Genomic DNA, 21,700 nt, shown 5'->3' on the forward strand with positions numbered 1-21,700 from the left:
TTAGGGGGCAGTTTTCCCTCCATTCATGCCCGGTGTTCTTCTCCTGTGTGTAAGCCCTGGGCTGTCATAAAAGGACTGAAATGCAGGTGCGCCCAACTTTTCTTTAAAAATGGCAGAACTTAGAGGATCTCCTGAAATCACAGAACCCCCAGTGATTTCAATAATTAAGATCACTATTAAATGATTGAGAATGCTAATACTGAACCCAAATGCCTGGAGTGACTTCTAATTGCAGCTCCATCTGAAAAGAAGAAAAATAGCAACCTTGGCTTTCCAATGTCAACCAGCTGGGGAACAAGGATTGGATTTCCACCCAAACTTTGCTTTGCAAAGCAGTATACTCCTGAGTGGCCAATGCCTTGGGTTCATGGAAAGTCAAGGTTGTAGTATTGCTGTAGTGCTGGAGAAAACCCCAACTCCCAAGTTAGACACAGAGAAAACCCATATTATTTTTCTCCTCACCTCATTGTTTTCTCCCAGCTATATGCTCCCCTTTTTCACCTGTCTGCCAGTTTTTTTTTGGTAGGGTTAGAGGGAAACAACACGATGAGTATCTTGACCTATGGACTATGGGTTTAGATTAGAGAGGGGTTCTCCATGTAAATCTGCATAAACATGTTGTTATTGCACTTATTTCTAAATCCTTTTTCAAATATCCATCTCCTGGGAAAATATTCTTGAAAAGGCTAGAGACATTGTTGATTTTTTTTGCCAGGTGATTTTGTCTTTTTTTTTTTTTTAATGCTTTTCACCCCAAATCTAGTAAAAGGAATAGTTTGTACCTTGTTCATTTGACCAGTGTAACATACAGCCCTGGAGCATGAGGTAACTTAGAAGGCCTGTGAACAGACCTGTGCCAAAGCCCTACCAAAAGTCCTTTTGGAGCTGGAGTTTGGGGATCGCAGACGGCCGTGAATGGCAGTGAGGGCGAGAGGAACTATTGAGTGGCAGGATCTGCCCTCACTGCCTGCCTTGGTTTTGCTAAAGTGGTTACTGGGGAAGGATTTTATAGGAAGGGGAACTGGTGCCTATCCCTGGCATTTCCCCTTTTTGCACCTACCTGCCCAAGGAGGCTCTCCTCCTACATACCTTCCTGTCCTTGCCTAAGGAAGTTCCCTAACTCCACCCAAGCTGGGCATGCCTTGGTTGCAGATACTGTGCAGAAAAGAAGTAGGAAATAATGCCTTATGACGGCCCCCAAGTTGAGCTCTGTGTCCACTATGAGTTCGGGGTGGGGATCAGGACTCTATAGTTTCCCTTTGTTCCTCTGGGTAGGAATATGAGAGGACAATATTGGTCCTAAGAAGATTCTGATATGTGGCCCTTTCTTCATCCAGGACAATCTGGAGCTCCCACATTGTTCTAGTCAGGAGGAAGCAGCAGCCAGGGGAGATGGCAGCAGTCTGATGGACCCAGCTAAAGTGAAGGGGGATGGTCAGCAGCACCACATGAAAGACCAGGAAGAAGAGGAGGAGAAGTGGGATGCTACCTCTCCAAAAGCTACTTCCAGCAAGACTGGAAAATGCCAGGAAAAGAAAAGGAAACATTGCCAGATTGAATCCCAAGAAGAAACGGGGATGCCTAATAAAGCCTCCAAGCAAGGTACTGGCTCTACCCAGAGAGAAGGTAGCTTGGAGGAGATCCCCGGGCTCACCAATATATACAAGTTACTTACTTCTGTCTGGGGGCTCCTTAGGCTCTGGGTGTGGGGCCCAGCTCTGGCATTTACTAGCTGTGTGACCTCAGAGATTGCTATGAGGCTTCTGTGAGATCATGTACAGTGCCTAGCACACTGTAAAAAGTGTTCAATACTAATTATTAATATAATGGAAAGCCAAGGCATCAGGTCAAGCACAGTATCAACTAATGACATCCCATACCCATGGGGATGCCACTTCCTTCTAGGTCAGCCTCTTGCTACCCCCATCCCCATTCTAGGAATGCAGGATGAGGAAAGTGAGGTCAGGCCTCACCCTGCTCATTCCCAGTTGTGTTCCCATAGGTAGGCATGTGAGAAGCAGCAGCTGTGGCTTGCTATCTTTCCACGAGAGGTTGGCAGTGCCAAGATTCAGTTTTAGCTTTGAAGGCCTGGCTCAGTCCATTGAGTTGCTGTAGCTTCTGCTGTTGACAGAGGTGCATGTTGCATTTGAATGAAGTCCCCAGGGCTCCTGGACATTCTTTGACTTGCATTTCTCTTTCTGTTGGGGCTGCTGGAAACCTCTGAGAGCCTACTTCTGAGTGTCCCATTCTCAACGGCTCAGGTGTCCACTAAATCAACTCTCTGGGAGGTGGTGGTGAGAGTGGCAAACTGAAAAACGCATTGGATTATTTTGCCTCAGAAGTACTATCTATGAAACCGGGGTGGCTCCAGCGCTGACTTCTTGCTTTCTAAATCGCAGATCCTCCCACTGATCAGGAGGACAAACCTGCTCTCAGTTTACCACTTGCATCTTTCGACGCATCTGACCTTGAATGCGCTCTATGTATGAGGTACGTCCTGTGTACTATCATTTACTTCCTGATGTTTCTTCATCTCTGGTGTCTGGACCTTTCTGCTAGTGACCTACTGCTGGGTTGGTTAGCATGTAAAAAGCATAGCTCTAACGGAATGGAAATCACAACGTTGATTGTCACATGGGTCAGCTTGTGTCCCCTTCCCACAGACTGCATTCCCTGCATTCCTGGCTCCTGACTTGGAAAAACCTGGAGAGTGGGAAGGGAACAGTCTATTCACAGGTCACAAACTGATGGCCCACTGGGCTGAATATGTCTGAATATGTCTTTTTTTTTTTTTTTTTGATGTCTTTTTTTTTGGAGACAGAGTCTTGCTCTGTTGCCCAGGCTGGAGTGCAGTGGTGCGATTTCAGCTCACTGCAACCTCTGTCTCCCCAGTTCAAGCGATTCACGTGCCTCAGCCTCTTAAGTAGCTGGGATTACAGGCCTGTGCCACCATGCTTGGCTAAGTTTTGTATTTTTAGTAGAGACAGGGTTTCACAATGTTACCCAGGCTGGTCTCAAACTCCTGAGCTCAAGTGATCTGCCTGCCTGGGCCTCCCAAAGTCCTGGGATTACAGGCCACTGCACCCAGTCTGAATATGTCTTTTGTTTGGCCCTCATGGGGTTTGTTTTTCTTAAACGTGAATGTCTTGAGACAGGACATGTACTCTCCAGTTGACCATGCCCCCGCCACCCAACTGCCTTATTCCAACCTGTGTGTCACAATTGCATTACATTCTTAGCCCCTAGAGATAATTTAAATTTTGGATCCCAGCACTAATCTCAGTTACATGGTCAAGAGCTCAAAGTTCAAGGACTACTGTCACCGCCACAGATCTATTCTTGGGAAGCCAAGTGGTGGGCCTGACTAGCTTTTGTTTTGTGTTGTGCCATGAATATTAGTGGTGGGCCTGAGATACTTAGCCAAGTATCTCCCCACCAAACAGTGCCACATCATCTCTACTTTCTCAGATCTCTGGAGAGGCAAATTATTCACATGCTCCCCCACCCCAAAAGAAAGAGGCTATGATTATGGTGTGTGTAACCATACACAATTTTTTAAAATTGCTTACATGTCTTTGATTTCACAGCTGTGACTTACTGGCTTAGAGGAGAGGCTCCCTGCTCTGTCATTTACTGGCTGTTGACCTGGATGGAGCAAGTGACATTCTCTGCTACTGTTTTCTTGTCAGTAAAATAGAGAACAGTGTACCTACTCCATAGGGTTGTCATGATTAATTGAGAAAAATCTGTTTAACACCTGGAATAGTGCCTGGCATATAATAGATACTCAGTAAATGTTAACTATTTTTTTTTCCTTGTAGACCAGAGGTCCAGAAGGAAACTTTGGGCCTATGGACCTCTGAGGATGTTCTATATATGAATTCTAATAGATGTATGAATGTCTCGAAGTTGTATGTTAAAGTATGTGGGTTTTCCAGGCCAAGGTCCACATCCTTTAGCAGATTCACAAATGTGTCTGTTTTCCAAAAGAGCATTAAAAGGAGGCTGAGATATTTGCACAAAAATTAAGACGGTTGGCAGGCCACTGTTCGTTGTGCTGGCGGGTCCTGCGGGGAGGGCTGTGGAGCTCCAGATGGACTAAAGAACAAACCAGCAATCCCGAGAGGGCCCACAGTCCCTCTGAAGGAAGCGGGTTGCTTCTGCAGGACCCAGGAGACACCCCAAATACTCTGGGAGGCAAATAGCCTCCGTCGAGTTCTCAAGTCCCTCTCACTCTCCGCCTGGAAACAGACTTGGAGCTGTTGGGGAGGGCACGGTGGAAGTGAGACTGGCCCTTCAGTTTGCATGGGAGCTGGGTGAGGCCTGTGACTGCTGTATTTCCCCAACTTCCCTGGTAACCTGCATGACTCAGCAAAGGCAGCCATAATCCTCCTAGGTACACAACTCCAGTGACCTGGGAATCTCACCCCCATCCCCCACAGCAGCTGCAGCAAGACCTACCCAAGGAGAGTCTGAGCTCAGACATACCTAGCCCTGCCCCCACCCAATGGTCCTTCCCTACCAACCCTGGTAGTGGAAGACAAAGGGCATATAATCTTGGGAGTTCTAAGGCCCTGCCCACCGCTGGTCCCTCTCCACACTACCACAGCTGTTGTTTTCTGGAAAGCACCACCTCCTGGCAGGAGACCAACCAGCACAAAAATAGAGCATTAAACCACCAAAGCTAAGAAGCCTCATGGAGTCCATTGCACCCTCCGCCACCTCCACCAGAACAGGCACTGGTATCTATCTACTGAGAGACCCATAGATGGCTCACATCACAGGACTCTGCAGACAACCCCCAGTACCAGCCTGGAGCCGGGTAGACTCTATGGGTGGCTAGACCCAGAAGAGAGACAACAATCACTGCAGTTCAGCTCACAGGAAGCCACACTCATAGGAAAAGGGGGAGAGTACTACATCAAGGGAACACCCCGTAGGGCAAAAGAATCTGAACAACAGCCTTTAGCCCTAGACCTTCCCTCTGACAGAGGCTACCCAAATGAGAAGGAACCAGAAAACCAACCCTGGTAATATGACAAAACAAGGTTATTCTAACAACCCCCCCCAAAACCACACTAGTTCACCAGCAATGGATCCAAACCAAGAAGAAATCCTTGATTTACCTGAAAAAGAATTGAAGAGGTTAGTTATTAAGCTAATCAGGGGGATACCAGAGAAAGGCAAAGCCCAATGCAAGGAAATCCAAAAACTGGCACAAGAAGTGAAGGGAGAAATATTCATGGAAATAGGTAGCTTAAAGAAAAAACAATAAAAAATTCAGGAAACTTTGGACACTCTTTTAAAAATGCAAAATGCCCTGGAAAGTCTCAGCAATAGAATTGAACAAGTAGAAGAAAGAAATTCAGAGCTTGAAGACAAGGTCTTCAAATTAACCCAATCCAACAAAGACAAAGAAAAAAAGAATAAGAAAATATGAACAAAGCCTCCAAGAAGTCTGGGATTATGTTAAACCACCAAACCTAATAATAATCGGTGTACCTGTGGAAGAAGAAAATTCTAAAAGTCTGGAAAATGTATTTGGGGGAATAATCGAGGAAAACTTCCCCGGCCTTGTGAGAGACCTAGATAGCCAAACACAAGAAGCACAAAGAACACCTGGGAAATTCATCACAAGCAGATCCTCACCTAGGCACATTGTCATCAGATTATCCAAAGTTAAGATGAAGGAAAGAGTCTTAAGAACTGAGACAGAGCACCAGCTAACCTATAAAGGAAAACCTATCAGATTAAAAGCATATTTCTCAGCAGAAACCCTAAAAGCTAGAAGGGACTGGGGACCTATCTTCAGCCTCCTCAAGCAAAACAATTACCAGCCAAGAATTTTGTATCCAGTGAAACTAAGCATCACTTATGAAGGAAAGATAGTCATTTTCAGACAAACAAATGCTGAGAGAATTTGCCATTAGCAAGCTACCACTACAAGAACTGCTAAAAGGAGCTCTAAATCTTGAAACAAATCCTGGAAACACATCAAAACAGAACCTCTTTAAGGCATAAATCACATAGGACCTATAAAACAAAAATACAAGTTAAAAAGCAAAAACAAAAACCAAAGTACACACGCAACAAAGAGCACAATGAATGCTACGGTACACCACATTTCAATACTAACAATGTAAATGGCCTAAATGCCCCACTTAAAAGATACAGAACCGCAGAATGGATAAGAACTCACCAACCATCTGCTGCCTTCAGGACACTCACCTAACACATAAAGACTCACATAAACTTGAAGTAAAGGGGTGAAAAAAAGGCGTTTCATGCAAATGGACACCCAAAATGAACAGGGGTAGCTATTTTTATATCAGACAAAACAAAATTTTTTTTTTTGAGACAGAGTCTCCCTCTGTCACCCAGGCTGGAGCGCAATGGTGTGATCTCAGCTCACTGCAACATTCGCCACCGGGTTCAAGCGATTCTCCTGCCTCAGCCTCCTGAGTAGCTGAGATTACAGGCACGCGCCACCATGCCCAGCTAATTTTTGTATTTTTAGTAGAGACTGGGTTTCACCATGTTGGTCAGGCTGGTCTTGAACTCCTGACATCATGATCCACCCACCTCGGCCTCCCAAAGTGCTGGGATTACAGGCATGAGTCACTGCACCCGGCCCAAAACAAACTCTAAAGCAACAGCAGTTAAAAGAGACAAAGAGGGACAGTATATAATGGTAAAAGGCCTTGTCCAACAGGAAAATATCACAATCCTAAACATATATGCACCTAACACTGGAAGTCCCAAATTTATAAAACAATTACGAATAGACCTAAGAAATGAGATAGACAGCAACACAATAATAGTGAGGGACTTCAGTACTCCACTGACAGCACTAGACAGGTCATCAAGACAGAAAGTCAACAAAGAAACAATGGATTTAAATTATGCCTTGGAACAAATGGACTTAACAGATACATACAGAACATTTTATCCAACAACTGCAGAATACACATTCTATTCAACAGTGCATGAAACTTTCTCCAAGATAGACCATATGATAGACCATAAAATGAGCCTCACTAAATTTAAGAGAACTGAAATTATATCAAGTACTCTCTGAGACCACAGTGGAATAAAACTGGAAATCAACTGTAAAAGGAACCTTCAAAACCATGCAAATAACATGGAAATTGAACAACCTGCTCCTGAATGAGCGTTGTGTCAAAAACAAGATCAAGATGGAAATTAAAAAATTCTTCAAACTGAATGACAATAATGACACAACCTATCAAAACCTCTGGGATACAGCAAAGGCAGTGCTAAGAGGATAGTTCATATCCCTGAGCACCTACATCAAAAAGTCTGAAAGAGCACAAACAGACAATCTAAGGTCACACCTCAAGGAACTAGAGAAACAAGAACAAACCAAACTCAAACCCAGCAGAATAAAGGAAATAACCAAGATCAGAGCAGAACTAAATTAAATTGAAACAACAACAACAATACAAAAGATAAATGAAACAAAAAATGTTCTTTGAAAAGATCAGTAAAATTGATAGACCATTAGCAAGATTTATCAAGGGAAGAAGAGAGAAAATTCAAAAAACCTCACTAAGAAATAAAACAGGAGATACCACAACTGACACCACTGAAATACAAAAGATTAGTCTAGGCTACTATGAACACCTTTATGCACTTAAACTAGAAAACCTAGAAGAGATGGCTATATTCCTAGAAAACTACAATCCTCCTAGCTTAAATCAGGAAGGATGAGATACCCTGAACAGACCAATAACAAGCAGCAAGATTGAAATGATAACTTAAAAATTGCTAACAACAACAAAAAGAAGTCCAGGACCAGACAGATTAACAGCAGAATTCTACCAGACATTCAAAGAAGAATTGGTGCCAATCATTTTGACACTATTCCACAAGATAAAGAGGGAACCCTCCCTAATTCATTCTATGAAGCCAGCATCACCCTAATAACAAAACCAGGAAAGGACAACCAAAAAAAGAAAACCACATTAAGGTATGTCCCTTGTATGCTGATTTTGCTGAGAGTTTTAATCATAAAGCGATGCTGGATTTTGTTTAATGATTTTTCTGCATCTATTGAGATGATCATGTGATTTTTGTTTTGATTTCTGTTCAGTATTATGTTGGTTGTGGGTTTGTCATAATACTGAACGGGGAAAAGTTGAAAGCATTCCCTCTGAGAACTGGAACAAGACAAGGATGCCCACTCTTACCACTCCTTTTCAACACAGTACTGGATGTCCTAGCCAGAACAATCAGACAAGAGAAAGAAATAAAGGGCATCCAAATCAGTAAAGAGGAACTCAGACTGTCACTGTTTGCTGACGATATGATCATTTACCTTGAAAACCCTAAGGACTCCTCTAGAAAGCTCCTAGAACTGACAAAAGAATTCAGTAAGGTTTCTGGATACAAGATTAATGTACACAAATCAGAAGCTCTTCTATACACCAACAGTGACCAAGCAGAGAGTCAAATCAAGAACCCCTTTTACAACAGCTGCAAAAAAATAAAATATTTAGGAATATATCTAACCAAGGAGTCAAAAGACCTCTACAAGAAAACTACAAAACACAGGCCAGGTGCGGTGGCTCACGCCTGTAATCCCAGCACTTTGGGAGGCCAAGGCAGGCAGATCACGAGGTCAGGAGATCCAGACCATCCTGGCTACCACAATGAAATCCTGTCTCTACTAAAAATACAAAAAATTAGCTGGGCGTGGTGGCGGGCACCTGTAGTCCCAGCTACTCGGGAGGCTGAGGCAGGAGAATGGTGTGAACCCAGGAGGCGGAGCTTGCAGTGAGCAGAGATCACACCACTGCACTCCAGCCTGGGCAACAGAGCTAGACTCCATCTCAAAAAAAAAAACAAAAAAAAAACAAAGAAAAGAAAACTACAAAACACTGCTGAAAGAAAGAAATTGGAGACGACACAAACAAATGGAAGCACATCCCATGCTCATGGATGGGTAGAATCAATACTGTGAAAACGACCATACTGCCAAAAGCAATCTACAAATTCAGTGCAATCCCCATCATTCTTCATAGAATTAGAAAAAAAACAATTCTAAAATTCATATGGACCCAAAAAAGAGCCTGCATAGCCAAAGCAAGACTAAGCAAAAAGAACAAATCTGGAGGCATCAAACTATCTGATTTCAAACTATACTATAAGGCCATAGTCACCAAAACAGCATGGTACTCATATAAAAATAGGCACATAGACCAATGGAACAAAATAGAGAACCCAGAAATAAACCCAAATACATACAGCCAACTGATCTTCAACAAAGCAAACAAAAACACAAAGTGGGGAAAGGACACCCTTTTCAACAAATGGTGCTGGGATAATTGGCTAGCCACATGTAGGAGAATGAAACTGAATCCTCATCTCTTTGTACAAAAATCAAGTCAAGATGGATTAAGGACTTAAGCCTAAGACCTGAAACTATAAAAACTCTAGAAGATAACATTGGAAAAACCCTTCTAGACATTGGCTTAGGCAAGGATTTCATGACCGAGAACCGAAAAGCAAATGCAATAAAAACAAAGATAAATAGCTGGGACAGCTGGGACCTAACTAAACTAAAGAGCTTTTGCATGGCAAAAGGAACAGTCAGCAGAGTAAACAGACAACCCACAGAGTGGGAGAAAATCTTCACTATCTATACATCTGACAAAGGACTAATATCCAGAATCTACAACAAACTTAAACAAATCAGTAAGAAAAAAACAATCCCATCAAAATATGGGCTAAGGACATGAATAGATAATTCTCAAAAGAAGATACACAAATGGCCAACAAACATAAAGAAATGCTCAGCATCACTAATGATCAGGAAAATGCAAATCAAAACCACATTGAGATACCACCTTACTCCTGTAAGAATGGCCATAATAAAAAACTCAAAAAACAGTAGATGCTGGCATGGATGTGGTGAACAGGGAACACTTCTACACTGCTGGTGGGAATGTAAACTAGTACAACCACTATGGAAAACTGTGGAGACTGCTTAAAGAACTAAAAGTAGAACTGCCATTTGATCCAGCAATCCCACTGGGTATCTACCCAGAGGAAAAGAAGCCATTATTCAAGAAAGATACTTGCACATGCATGTTTATGGCAACACAATTCACAATTGCAAAATCGTGGAACCAACCCAAATGCCCATCAACGAGTGGATAAAGAAACTCTGGTATATATATACAATGGAATACTATACAGCCATAAAAAGGAATAAATTAACAGCATTTGCAGTGACCTGGATGAGATTGGAGACTATTTTAAGTGATGTAACTCAGGAATGGAAAACTAAACATTGTATGTTCTCACTGATATGTGGGAGCTAAGCTATAAGGATGCAAAGGCATAAGAATGATACAATGGACTTGGGGACTTGGGGGGAAAAGTGGGAAGGGGGTGAAGAATAAAAGACTACAAATACGGTGCAGTGTATAATGCTCGGGTGATGGTGCACCAAAATCTCAGAAATCACCACTAAAGAACCTACTCATGTAACCAAATACCTCCTGTACCCCAATAACTTACGGAAAAATAAAATAAATTAAAAACAGAAATTAAGAAGATTGACCCAAGAGAAAATATAACAAAAGTCTTTTTATTTATTTCATTTTTAAAAATAAAGTTAAATTCATTTTGTTTTTGAGACAGAGTCTCACTTTGTCACCCGGGCTGGAGTGCAGTGGTGTGATTTCATCTCACTGCATCCTCTGCCTCCCAGTTCAGGCAATTCAGCCTCCTGCCTGGCAAATTTTTGTATTTTTAGTAGAGATGAGGCTTCACCATGTTGGTCAGGCTGGTCTTGAACTCCTAACCTCAGGTGATCCACCCGCCTTGGCCTTCCAAGGTGCTGGGATTACAGGCATAAGCCACTATGCCTGGCCCTAAAAAAGTATTTTCATACACTACATGGTGGGATCCAGCCAGCAGAAACTGCTCAGATATTTCCTCGCCCTTTATGAGCACATATGCTTCTCATATCGATCATGTGCATTTGTATTCTGAATGATTGTTGTTGGATGACTAAAAACGAGTAACACAGCCGTTACCTGAAATGTGGACCTTCTTTCTCTTAAAAAAAATTTTAGGTGCCAGATTTTCTCATAAGCTTTGGCAGACCTGATAACAAACAACTCAGCAGGTGGAATGTTGAAGCACTCAAAGCAAGCCTCCCATGCTGTCAGGAGTTGGTGTGGGTGGAGTGGGCTAGGGTGGGAGGGGCTAAATGAGCAGGTTCCTTTCACTACTTCCCTCACCCCCTCATGATAGAATGGCAGGTGGGTTCTGGCAAAGCCAAGGTAGAAGATAGAGAAATCCTGCTTCCAGGCAGAGCAATGGGCTCCTGCAGGTAACACTATTGTGGCTCTAAGCCCATGATGTGCGCTGTGGAGTAGACTTGACTTAGCCTGCTCAGAGACCAGGTCTTTGTTGTGCGTATCCTTCTTAACACTCCCCCCAACATCCAGGGGACAAGAAATCAAACATACAGACTCATCCTGTTTGTGTTTTCTCTGAAAACTAAGAATCCTGAGGTGTAAGTTCTTTTGTTCCTCTGCTTTCTCCCTTTCATCTTGTTTGTCCTTGAACTCAACAGGGGGCTTTGGAGGAGGTCTCAAAATTTGGTCCAAGAAATAAACACCAAGAGGATAAGACCCCCTTCTAGTTGGCTCACTCGAAATTTAAAAGCCATCATTTCCCTTATCCTGCCCCTCCGTTCTAAGTGAGACTTCAAAACAAAACAAAACAAAACCCTCTGTGCCTGGAGTAGCCATTGCATACACTGCTAAGTTGTAGCTGGCCTCTCACTGCTTGATGGTGATAAGAAACCTACTAAATCTAGAAAGAACTTTGGATCTTGAGGTTCTGAAAACTGCAGCCGTCGGTCAGAAGCATGTAGTTACCTTTCCAACAGGGTTTGTCTATAAGTTAGACATTGGATGTTGACAGAGGCTATTTCAAACACATGCTTCAGCTTGAATTATGATAGCCTTGACAAAGCTTTTGATTCCACCTCTCCAGTGTTTTTCTTCTCTTTCTTGTTGTTAGGAATATGATTGGTTCTCTTATTACCCTCATGTGTCCTTGGGGGAGAGTGTCTGAGAGTAAAGAAAGTGTCTGAAACAATCTGTGGAGGTCATGAAATTAGACATTTGTACTACTTGTGCAAGATTTTAGTATGAAATCCAGTTTCATGGTGCTGCATTGGTAGAAAAACAAGTTAGAGTATGAATTTGTATACACGGATTCTAGAGAGAAAATTAGGAGAAGCAGGTTGTAAGTTCCACAGGGAAAAGGGTGAAAAGAGTGAATGGAACAATAATCGGAGGTGTGTAAGTGAGGACCATTCCAATCTCCAGGTCTCCCTTGCTGAACTGGGAGAGCTCTGTTGAGGGAAGTTACCCCCTAACTTCAACCCTTAAGAACTCTGCTCCTCAATCCTTAGTGGTTGCAAATTCTCCTTTGATATTTGCCTCGTGTGGATACCTTAGCCATTGGGGGCCACCTCTGGGGCTGCTGTGGAGCAGAACTTTTGGGGTGACAAAGACATTTTGAGATATGCAGTAAGAATGTTTGATATTTGAACCAGTTATCTAATGGCCCAGTGACCTCTTTGTCAATTCTAACAAGAAGCTTCATATTTAACCTAGTTTTAGCTACTCAAGTAGCTTGGTGTTAAGGATCTTGTCAGTTCACTCTCATTCTCTCTCTCTCTCTCTCTCTCACTGTCACTCTCTCTTCCTTCCTCCCTCTCTCTCCCTATTTCTCCCTCTCCTTCTCCCCTCCCTCCTCTCCTCCTCCTTTCCTCTTTGCTCTCATTTGATAGCAAAAGAAAACAATACAAGGATGTAACTGGTGGGAAAAGATAGCTATTTCCAGACAAGCCAAACATTTTATCTGGGCTGACATCAAACTGAAAGCATTTATTATTGCTATTGTTTACTCCATCACTGTAACAATGTAAAATGTTTTTTTGTGTGAAAATCTGGCCCTGCTCTGATTTATAAATACCTCTTGGATGTGTTTTCTGAAATCGTTACCTAAAGTGGTAAAAAAATTCTAGTCAAGTTCTCTCTGTCTCTCTCTTTTTCAGAAGGAGGGAGAGAGGAGAGAGGGAGGGAGGAAAATGTGCATATGAGTGTGTGCATCTACATGTAGATGGATGATGTCTATTTGGATGCAGAAATACATGCACACATTTGTTGCCGCATCATAGAGTGAAGAAGAAAGATGGGCTCGAGAGTCAGATCTGACCTGACATCCCAAAGCCCTGCTACTTACCAGCTAGCTGTGTGATCTTAGGCAAGTTATTTTAACCTGTCTGGGTTTAAATTTTCTCAGTAGTATAATGAAGCTAATCATAATTACCACCTCTTAATATACAAAGTTAAGTATTGACACACCAAGAAATACAGCCAGAAAAATATATTCCATCTGTTCCAGTCACTTTGGCTGTGCAGAGAAGCAGAGTAGCCCTAAATATAGAAGTGAATTGAGTATTGAAAAGTGTAATGTATTCTAAGCATCTGAACCCTGAACTATTTCAAAGGAATAATTATGCAGCATCTGTGGCCGCATTTATGTTTGCTACCACTCAGTCAGGGGCATTTTAATCACAGCTTTTGCTAAGAGATTGCTGTGTCCTTTTGTGTGTGTTTTATTCATCTGCTCACTAAATGTCAGTATTTATTGCAATTAATTAGCCAGCTATATCTTTGTTATTTTAGATAGATTACATTAGGTTACATTCTTAAATGAACGATAGGCCCAATTGCAAAATTCTCAGGAAAAATGGTTTTGCATATTAGTTGTAGATACAGATTCATCAATCATCTTCATCATTAGTACCATCAAATAATATAAGGCATTCAGATTCACAGGACTAAGTTACCAAGGAAATGAGATATTTTGGTTTGGCTGCTCTGATAATTAGATCACAGCAGTGGTTCCAAATCACACTTTTGAAAAACATTTTAAATTGTGAAATACACACAGTGGAAAAGTGCATAAAACATAAATATGTTCTCTTAACAAAATATTGTAGAGAAGATACTTATGTAACCCCTCTCAGTTCAAGAAGTAAAATATTGCCAGGACTCAAGAAGCTGCCCATATGCCTCTTCCCAATCAGGACTATCCTCCCTACCCCAACCACTATCTTGACTTTTATCTTGTTTCTCTTTATAGCTTTACTACCCGAATATGTGTATCTAGGCGATGCAATCTAGTTTTGCCTATGTAAAAGCTTTATATAAACTGAATTATCCAGAATTTATTATTTCAATCTGGCTTCTTTTACTAAGTATTAGGATTTATCCATGTTATTGCATATAGGTGAAGTTTGTTCACTTTCATTATTGTATAATATCCCATTATATGAATCCACCACAGTCTGTTTATCAGTTCTCTTATGGATTGTATCTAGTTAGGGGATATCATGGACAACATTGCTATAAACATTGTTTACATCTGCTGGTGCTTATAAGTGTTTGTTCATTTTCTGTTGGCTTCCTTCTCTTTTTCTTACTGACTTCTAGGGTGTCTATGTATGCTCTAGATACAAGTTCTTTGCTAGTCGTATGTGTTGCAGATACCTTCTCCTACTCTGGCTTGCCTTTTTGCCCTCTTAATGACATTTTTTGATGAACTTAAAAGCGTTTCTTCTTGTTTATTTATTTTTTTTTTATTTTGAGATGGAGTCTCACTCTGTTGCCCAGGCTGGAGTGCAGTGGTGCAATCTCGGCTTACGGCAACCTCCACCTCCTGGGTTCAAGCGATTCTCCTGTCTCAGCCTCCCCAGTAGCTGGGATTACAGGCATGCACCACCACAGTCTGCTAATTTTTATGGGATTTTGCCATGTTGGCCAGGCTGGTCTTGAGCTCCTCACCCCAGATGATCCACCCGCCTCAGCCTCAGAGTGCTGGGGTTACAGGTGTGAGCCACTGCACCCAGCCAAAAGCTCTTCATTTTAATACAGTCAAAATTATCAATCTTTTCATTTATAGACAGGGTCACAATTCATTTTTTTTACCTTCAGGTCATAAAGATATTCTCCTATTTTATCTTTATTTTCTTTTATTTGACTAATTAATTTATTTGAGACATGGGGTGTCAAACTCCTGGTCTCAAGCGATCCTCTTGCCTCAGCACCCCCGCCTCAAGTAGCTGGGATTAGAGGTGCCAGCCACTGTGCCTGGCTATTTCATCTTATGAACGTTTTATTGTTCTGCTTTTCACATTTATTTTTACAGCCCACATGGAATTGATTTTTGCGAATGATATGAGAGATGATTCAATTTCATTTCCCCCTATAGATAGCCAACTCTCCTAATACCATTTATTGAGAATGCTATTTATGTATTGAAAATCTTTCCCCCATCTGCTTTGAAGTGGCACATTTGTCATAAATCAAGAATCCACGTCTGGATCTGTTTCTGGGCTTTCTGTTCTGTTCCCCGAGTCTATTTGTCCTTGTGCTAGTCATATACTGTTTTAATCACTGCAGCTTTATATGTTCTGTAATCTGGTAGAGTGAGTCCTCCCACATCGTTGCTCTTCAGATGTATCTTGGCTCTTGGCCCTTTGCTTTTCCTTATAAAGTTTAGAAATCAACTTGTCAAGTTCTACAAAAATAAACAAATGAAATAACCCATTGAGGTTTTTTATTGGGACTTAGTTGTTTAATTTCTTTCAGTGAGGTGTTTGTAGCTTTTTCCAATAGAGGTCTCCTACAACTGTTGTTAGATTTCTTCCTGGACACTTGATTTTTAAAAGGAGTTGCAAATGTTATCTTTAAGATGATGACATTTCTAATGTCTATTGCTGGTATATAGAACTATAATTGTGTGTGCATGTGTGTGTGTATTTATCTAGTAACTTTGTTAATTCTATTCTTATTCTAATAATCATTTGTAGATTCTTTTAGATTTTTCTAAGTTCACCATCATATCATTTGTGAATAATGACAGATTTGTTTTTTTCCTCTCCAGTTCTCATTTTTTTTCTTGCCTTAGTGCACTGAGACCTCCATAGTAAATAGTTTTTCTTTTTTAAATAACTTTGCTTTTTGGCCAATTTGATAACTAAAATTTATTAGTTTTAATTAATTTGTTAAACAAATTAACTACTTTTTAAACAGAATCATAAAATTCAAAAAGTACCAAAAAGTTGAATACATGAAAAGTCTCTCTCCTCCTCCAGACCTCCATTGGCTTGTTAAAAATATCCCATTTCTGCTGGTCTCCTTGACCTGCTGAATCTGGAACTTTAGCCAGTGGAGCTTCACAATGTATGGGTTTTTTTGCTCCACACGTAACTGATATTTGAAGACCAATACAGTAAGTTTGCCTATGCAGAGATTAATGGGATTGTGTAACACAGTGATCCTCAACCTTGGCTGTACATTAAAACCACTGGGAGGCTTAAAAAAAATTTCTGATGCCTGTCCTGTACACTGGGCCTACTGATCTGAATCTCTGTAGGTGCTGTAGTGGGCATCTAGAGTTTTCATAGGCTCCCCAGGTGATTGGGGGAGGCAGGAAGGAGGGCTTACAAAGGGGCATGAGGAAACATTTGGGAGGGATGGGTATGTTTCCTATCTTGATTGTGGCGATGGTTTCATAAGTGTGTACATATGTCAGAACTTATCAAATTGTACACTTTACGTCTGTTCCATTTATTTTATGTCAATTTTGCATCAGTAAAGCTGTTTAAAGATAAAGCTGTTCAGGTGATTCTGATGCGCAGCAATGGTTGAGAATTATTGTTGTAATAGAAAAGGCACATGACTGAAGTGGAAGTTGGATAGACTTTCATCTGTCAACAGTTGGCTGTGCACACTTAGACAAGTAACTTCAACCCCTGTGGACCTCAGGTTCATTCTAGTTAGTGAGTTCAGTTTCTTCTCAAGTACTTTTCAGCTGGCATGTTGCTTCTTCTACTCAGTCTGGCAGTGCTGGCCAGGCTGCTGGTGCACCTCCTGGCCACACGAGGGAGCCGTGCAGCTGGCAGCCTCTGATTCTCCACTGAACACTCTTGTGAGGTGAAAATAGGCTGGTCAGGCAGGGGTCTTTCCCTTCTTCCTGTGCTGCTCCTCTTGGTGAGTGCAAGCCCCACTCCTCAACGGTCATCTTCAGCTACCCTCACTCACTGATCTCGCTGCAGGTGAGCCTTTTTTTAAGCAAAGTAAATCCATTAATTTCTGAAGGTACAGAACAAATTTATAAAAGGATTCCCACATTGCTTTGAAAATATCCTGTTCTCCCCAAGGAATTAAAATAGTACCAAATTGAAGTATATGTATGTATATATATGTATGTACACATGTAAATGTATGTATATATGTGTGTATGTGCATCAATATAGATCCATATCTAGTCTATATCAGTAAGCACACTAACAATACTATTCTCCTGCCCCTATGAAAATTATCTATATAAAAGGCAGTTATGTTTGTTAGAGGTACAATTTTGATATCCTTCAGGCATTAACATTGCTTAGACGAAAAGAGGAATCAAGGTTAGCAAACGGTTTTTTTCCATGGTAATATGATGTAAAGTGCTTAAATGGGTAAATGTGTAAGAGAGAGAATGTGTGTGCGTGTGTGTGTGTTTGTGTGTGTGTGTGTTTACATATACTCAGGTGAACAGGTTGGCTAAATATTTTCGGAATGGAATTTATCCAGACACTCTGTGCATTAATCTCTATTTTTCTTGGACCAGACAGGGCAAAAAATCTGAATTCCCCAGAAGAGATAGACTAGAATTGATGTTACAAAATGATCTAGCTATGCCCTAAACTTTAATGAATGTATTTTAATCCAGCTCAAAAATGAAAGGCAAATGTTTATCTGAAGTATAACAATAGCGACTTTTTAAAAAGAACTCCTCCCCCACCCTAAAATATTCTAAATAATGCTTTAAAAACTTAGCTTTGAGTCACTCTTTTATTTTTGGTCTTATTGCAGTTTTCTTCCATTTTGATTCCTAAATTTCAGATTATTCTATGAGCCAGTCACAACACCTTGCGGGCATACTTTTTGCTTAAAATGCCTAGAAAGATGCCTAGATCACAACGCAAAGTGTCCATTGTGCAAAGACGGTCTTTCACAGGTAAATCAATATTTCTTTCTTGTTTGGTTTAAATCAGTATTTCTTTCTTGTTTTGTTTAGTTTATTTGGAATTGGGCACTAAGACAGTGTTCAACTGGACCCCCAGCCACGGCACTGTGGTAGGGCACATTACTCCCTCAAACCATCTATTTCTACTGTCTTTTTTTTTTTTTTTTTGACGGAGTCTCCACTCTCCCACCCAGGCTGGAGTGCAGTGGCGTGATCGCGGGTCACTGCAACCTCCGCCTCCTGGGTTCCAGCAGTTCTCCTGCCTCAGCCTCCCAAGTAGCTGGGATTACAGGCGCATGCCACCACGCTCGGCTAATTTTTGTTTTGTTTTGTTTTGTTTTGTTGAGACGGAGTCTCGCTCTGTCGCCCAGGCTGGAGGGCAGTGATGTGATCTCCACTCACTGCAAGTTCCGCCTCCCGGGTTCATGCCATTCTCCTGCCTCAGCCTCCCCGAGTAGCTGGGACTACAGGCGCCCGCCACCACGCCTGGCTAATTTTTTGTATTTTTAGTAGAGACGGGGTTTCACCGTGTTAACCTGGATGATCTGGATCTCCTGACCTCGTGATCCACCCGCCTCGGCCTCCCAAAGTGCTGGGATTACAGGCGTGAGCCACCACGCCCGGCCTAATTTTTGTATTTTTAGTAGAAATGGGGTTTCGCCATATTGGTCAGGCTGGTCTCGAACTCCTGACCTCAGGTGATCCACCCACCTCAGCCTCCCAAAGTGCTGGGATTACAGGCATGAGCCACCACGCCCAGCCTATTTCTCCTGTCTTATAGCCACTGTCCCCCTCTCCATAAAGTCCTTCAGGAAAATGAGGCAACATGCAGCTTTTTATGCAGTGTAAGTAGGGAAATTAATTTGTGTTGGAAACGAAAGTATTAAATAGATGATAAACTTGGATCCTGGTTCTAATGTCATCGTGGCACCTGATACACTGTAATCTTGAGTAAATCTTTTGTCCCCTCTAGGATTGGACTAGGTAAGCCCTGATGTTCCCTTATCATCAGTGTTTATTCTGTGGCTTGAAGAGAACCTCACAGAACTTCAGTGTGATCCTTGTCCAACCCCTCAGGAGCCACTGTACCTGGAAGCCCTAGAGCTTTTGCAGTAAGCCAATTTAGCAGACCGCAGCCCTCTAGGACTTCCAGGTTCTCTAAAACTAATCACACAGACTCCCACCTTTGTTTTTCAAGTGAACCTGAAGGAATTTCCTACAGATAAAGAAGACCTGAGAATCTATCTTGTTTTCCCTCCCTCAGGGACTTATCTGCCACATTTTACAATCGGTGTTAATGTTCCTTGACCCCTGTCATTCCTGAGGAGAGGTTGGAGATGCAAGGCTATCTCTAGGTGACTACAGGTCAAGAGAAGTCACATGTTGAGCTTTACCATCACCCCAGTATTTAAATTAAGGGAATGGAGTGAAATCATCATCACTGGTAGCCCTGAGGGTATGCGTTGGGATTGGGAGGAGGGTCAATGTCATACCTTTCCCTGGATAAAGTTGTAGGATTTGCAGGCCTGATTGTAGGTGAGAAGTCCTTGATCCTTATACTGAAATAATACATCTGTGTTGTTGTAGCACTGGAAAATTCAGATTAAGTGGAAAGAAGAAAAATCTACCCATATGCTCAGTACCTAGAGAAAACCACTGTTAGTTAACATTTTAGTATGTGCCTTTTCTGGCTTTTTGTTTTAGTATCAGCAGAGGAGTCACCTACTTTTTAGACTGACTACCTCCTCAGTCAATGCTTATCCCCCACAACTGGGACTGGGAAATGCAGTTGATTTTCCCATAGCCAGGCAATGGCAGTGACAGTGGCAGATAAGGCATCCTGGAGACAGATGCTATAGAGTTCAGGACTTGGGGTCTAGAAGATATTCTTATCTATCTCTGTTTATTCACATAGGGTCACACTTGCACCATTTTACATAGAATTAAATATTCCAATCATTTTCACTGCAGAATAGAGACACAGCCCATACTGAGAAAGGAACAAAATTGTTTGAAGCCAACAGTTTTATACTCAGGCGCTCCCCCTGCTGGGACTGTAGGGGTAGTTTCCATAGCAAGCAATTCTCTGCAGATGTTTTAACATCAGTTGTTTGATTCACACCGTTAAATACCCACTACCTAAACATCCCTGGGTATGCATCGGACAGGGGTGTTTGGGAGGAGAGTAACAGTGACAATTGAGCCTGAGTCCAGTTCTTGAAATCATGACTTTTAATCTCAGTGATACCTAGATGGTATATTAGAAAGGCAAATAGGCAAATCAATATTTAGCTGTTTGTTTTTTTAAACTAAAATTAAAAGAGAAAAAATAGGTATATTTGGCAATATCCAGAAGCCAAGCATTGGGTTAGGCTGGGAGTGGGACAGGGCAGGAAAGGATCAGTGATTGAAAATTGCTTTTTAGTTCCCTGAAACTTTTGGCCACTAACTTTGAGCATATCCCAGATGGAGACAATTTCTGTGAGCTTGTAAATACAATCATCAGAAAATGGAAAGGGAAGAATTCCCCCCACCCTACTTTTTGGACAAGAACATGATCTTGATTTCAGTGTTTCAGAAAAACTGTGAGAGTTTTAAAACTTCAATGCAGGTTTTACCCCCTTGTTAAAAATTTTTTTCTAATTATAAAGATAATCAATTGCATGTGTGTTTTTTTAAATGAAAGTAACATCCAGAAAATACATATATTATGATGGTAACAGCTGCTAATTTGTGGGTCCAGATTACTCCAATATGTGGGTCATTTGACTTGTTCACTGATTACATCAGAAGTGTTTTGCTGATTGCTGCGTATTACCTAATTGCATATTGTCTAATTGCCTCCCCCCATATAGTGCTTGGCATCAAGAAAATACAGCAAAAATGTAATAATGGAGGAGCTCATAGCTAAATTCCTTCCAGAAGAACTGAAGGAACGAAGGAAGCTTTATGAAGAGGAAATGGAAGAACTTTCTAAGTATGTATATGCATATTTCTGTTTTGTTTCACTCATACCAGCTCATGAGAGCTGAATGTGCACATTACTTCCCAGCTTCCAACTTAGTGATGTCATGCTAGCTGCTTGAAATTGGCTATGGTGAGAGTATTTACACCATGGAAATTGGCAAGTGCTACAAACCAGGGTTTCCGCTGCACCCAGAGAGCCAGTTGTTAAACATACCAGCATACCACTGAAGAAGCATAAGCGAAACCAGTGATGAGGGTACGCCCTGCCCCCAGTAACAGGGTATTGTTGGCAAGAGTAAATTGGAGTAGCATAAACAGGGGAACTTAACGAAATGTCCAAAAGATTGTTTTCAGATACATAAGGAGTTGCTATGAGGTTAAGAACTTTGGTGTCAACCAGAACCGGGCTTAAGACCCAGTTCTACCTCAAAGTGAGTCTACTTCACGACCCTAGGCAGGTCATTTAACCTTTCTGGGCCTTAGTTTCCTTATCTGTAGCTTGAGAATAATTTAATAACTTGAGTTCTTACCTCATGGACTTCTTTTTTTGAGATTGAGTCTCACTCTGTCACCCAAGCTGGAGTGCAGTGGTACGATC

At 41.6% G+C, this 21,700-nt stretch overlaps 1 protein-coding gene across 5 annotated transcripts in view; it reads left to right on the plus strand.

Moving 5' to 3' along the window:
* Positions 1 to 21,700, plus strand: part of LONRF3 (LON peptidase N-terminal domain and ring finger 3) — a 44,577-nt gene that overhangs the window by 13,576 nt on the left and 9,301 nt on the right. For all 5 annotated transcript variants that reach the window (XM_001135253.6, XM_009439559.4, XM_009439562.4 and 2 more), the window contains 4 exons: positions 1,338 to 1,602; positions 2,400 to 2,490; positions 18,012 to 18,126; positions 20,991 to 21,112. In XM_001135253.6, coding sequence (XP_001135253.1) covers positions 1,338 to 1,602; positions 2,400 to 2,490; positions 18,012 to 18,126; positions 20,991 to 21,112 — 593 coding nt within the window. The remainder of the gene's footprint in view (positions 1 to 1,337; positions 1,603 to 2,399; positions 2,491 to 18,011; positions 18,127 to 20,990; positions 21,113 to 21,700) is intronic.

Source organism: Pan troglodytes, chromosome X (assembly GCF_028858775.2).
Source record: "Pan troglodytes isolate AG18354 chromosome X, NHGRI_mPanTro3-v2.0_pri, whole genome shotgun sequence".
Taxonomy (NCBI): domain Eukaryota; kingdom Metazoa; phylum Chordata; class Mammalia; order Primates; family Hominidae; genus Pan; species Pan troglodytes.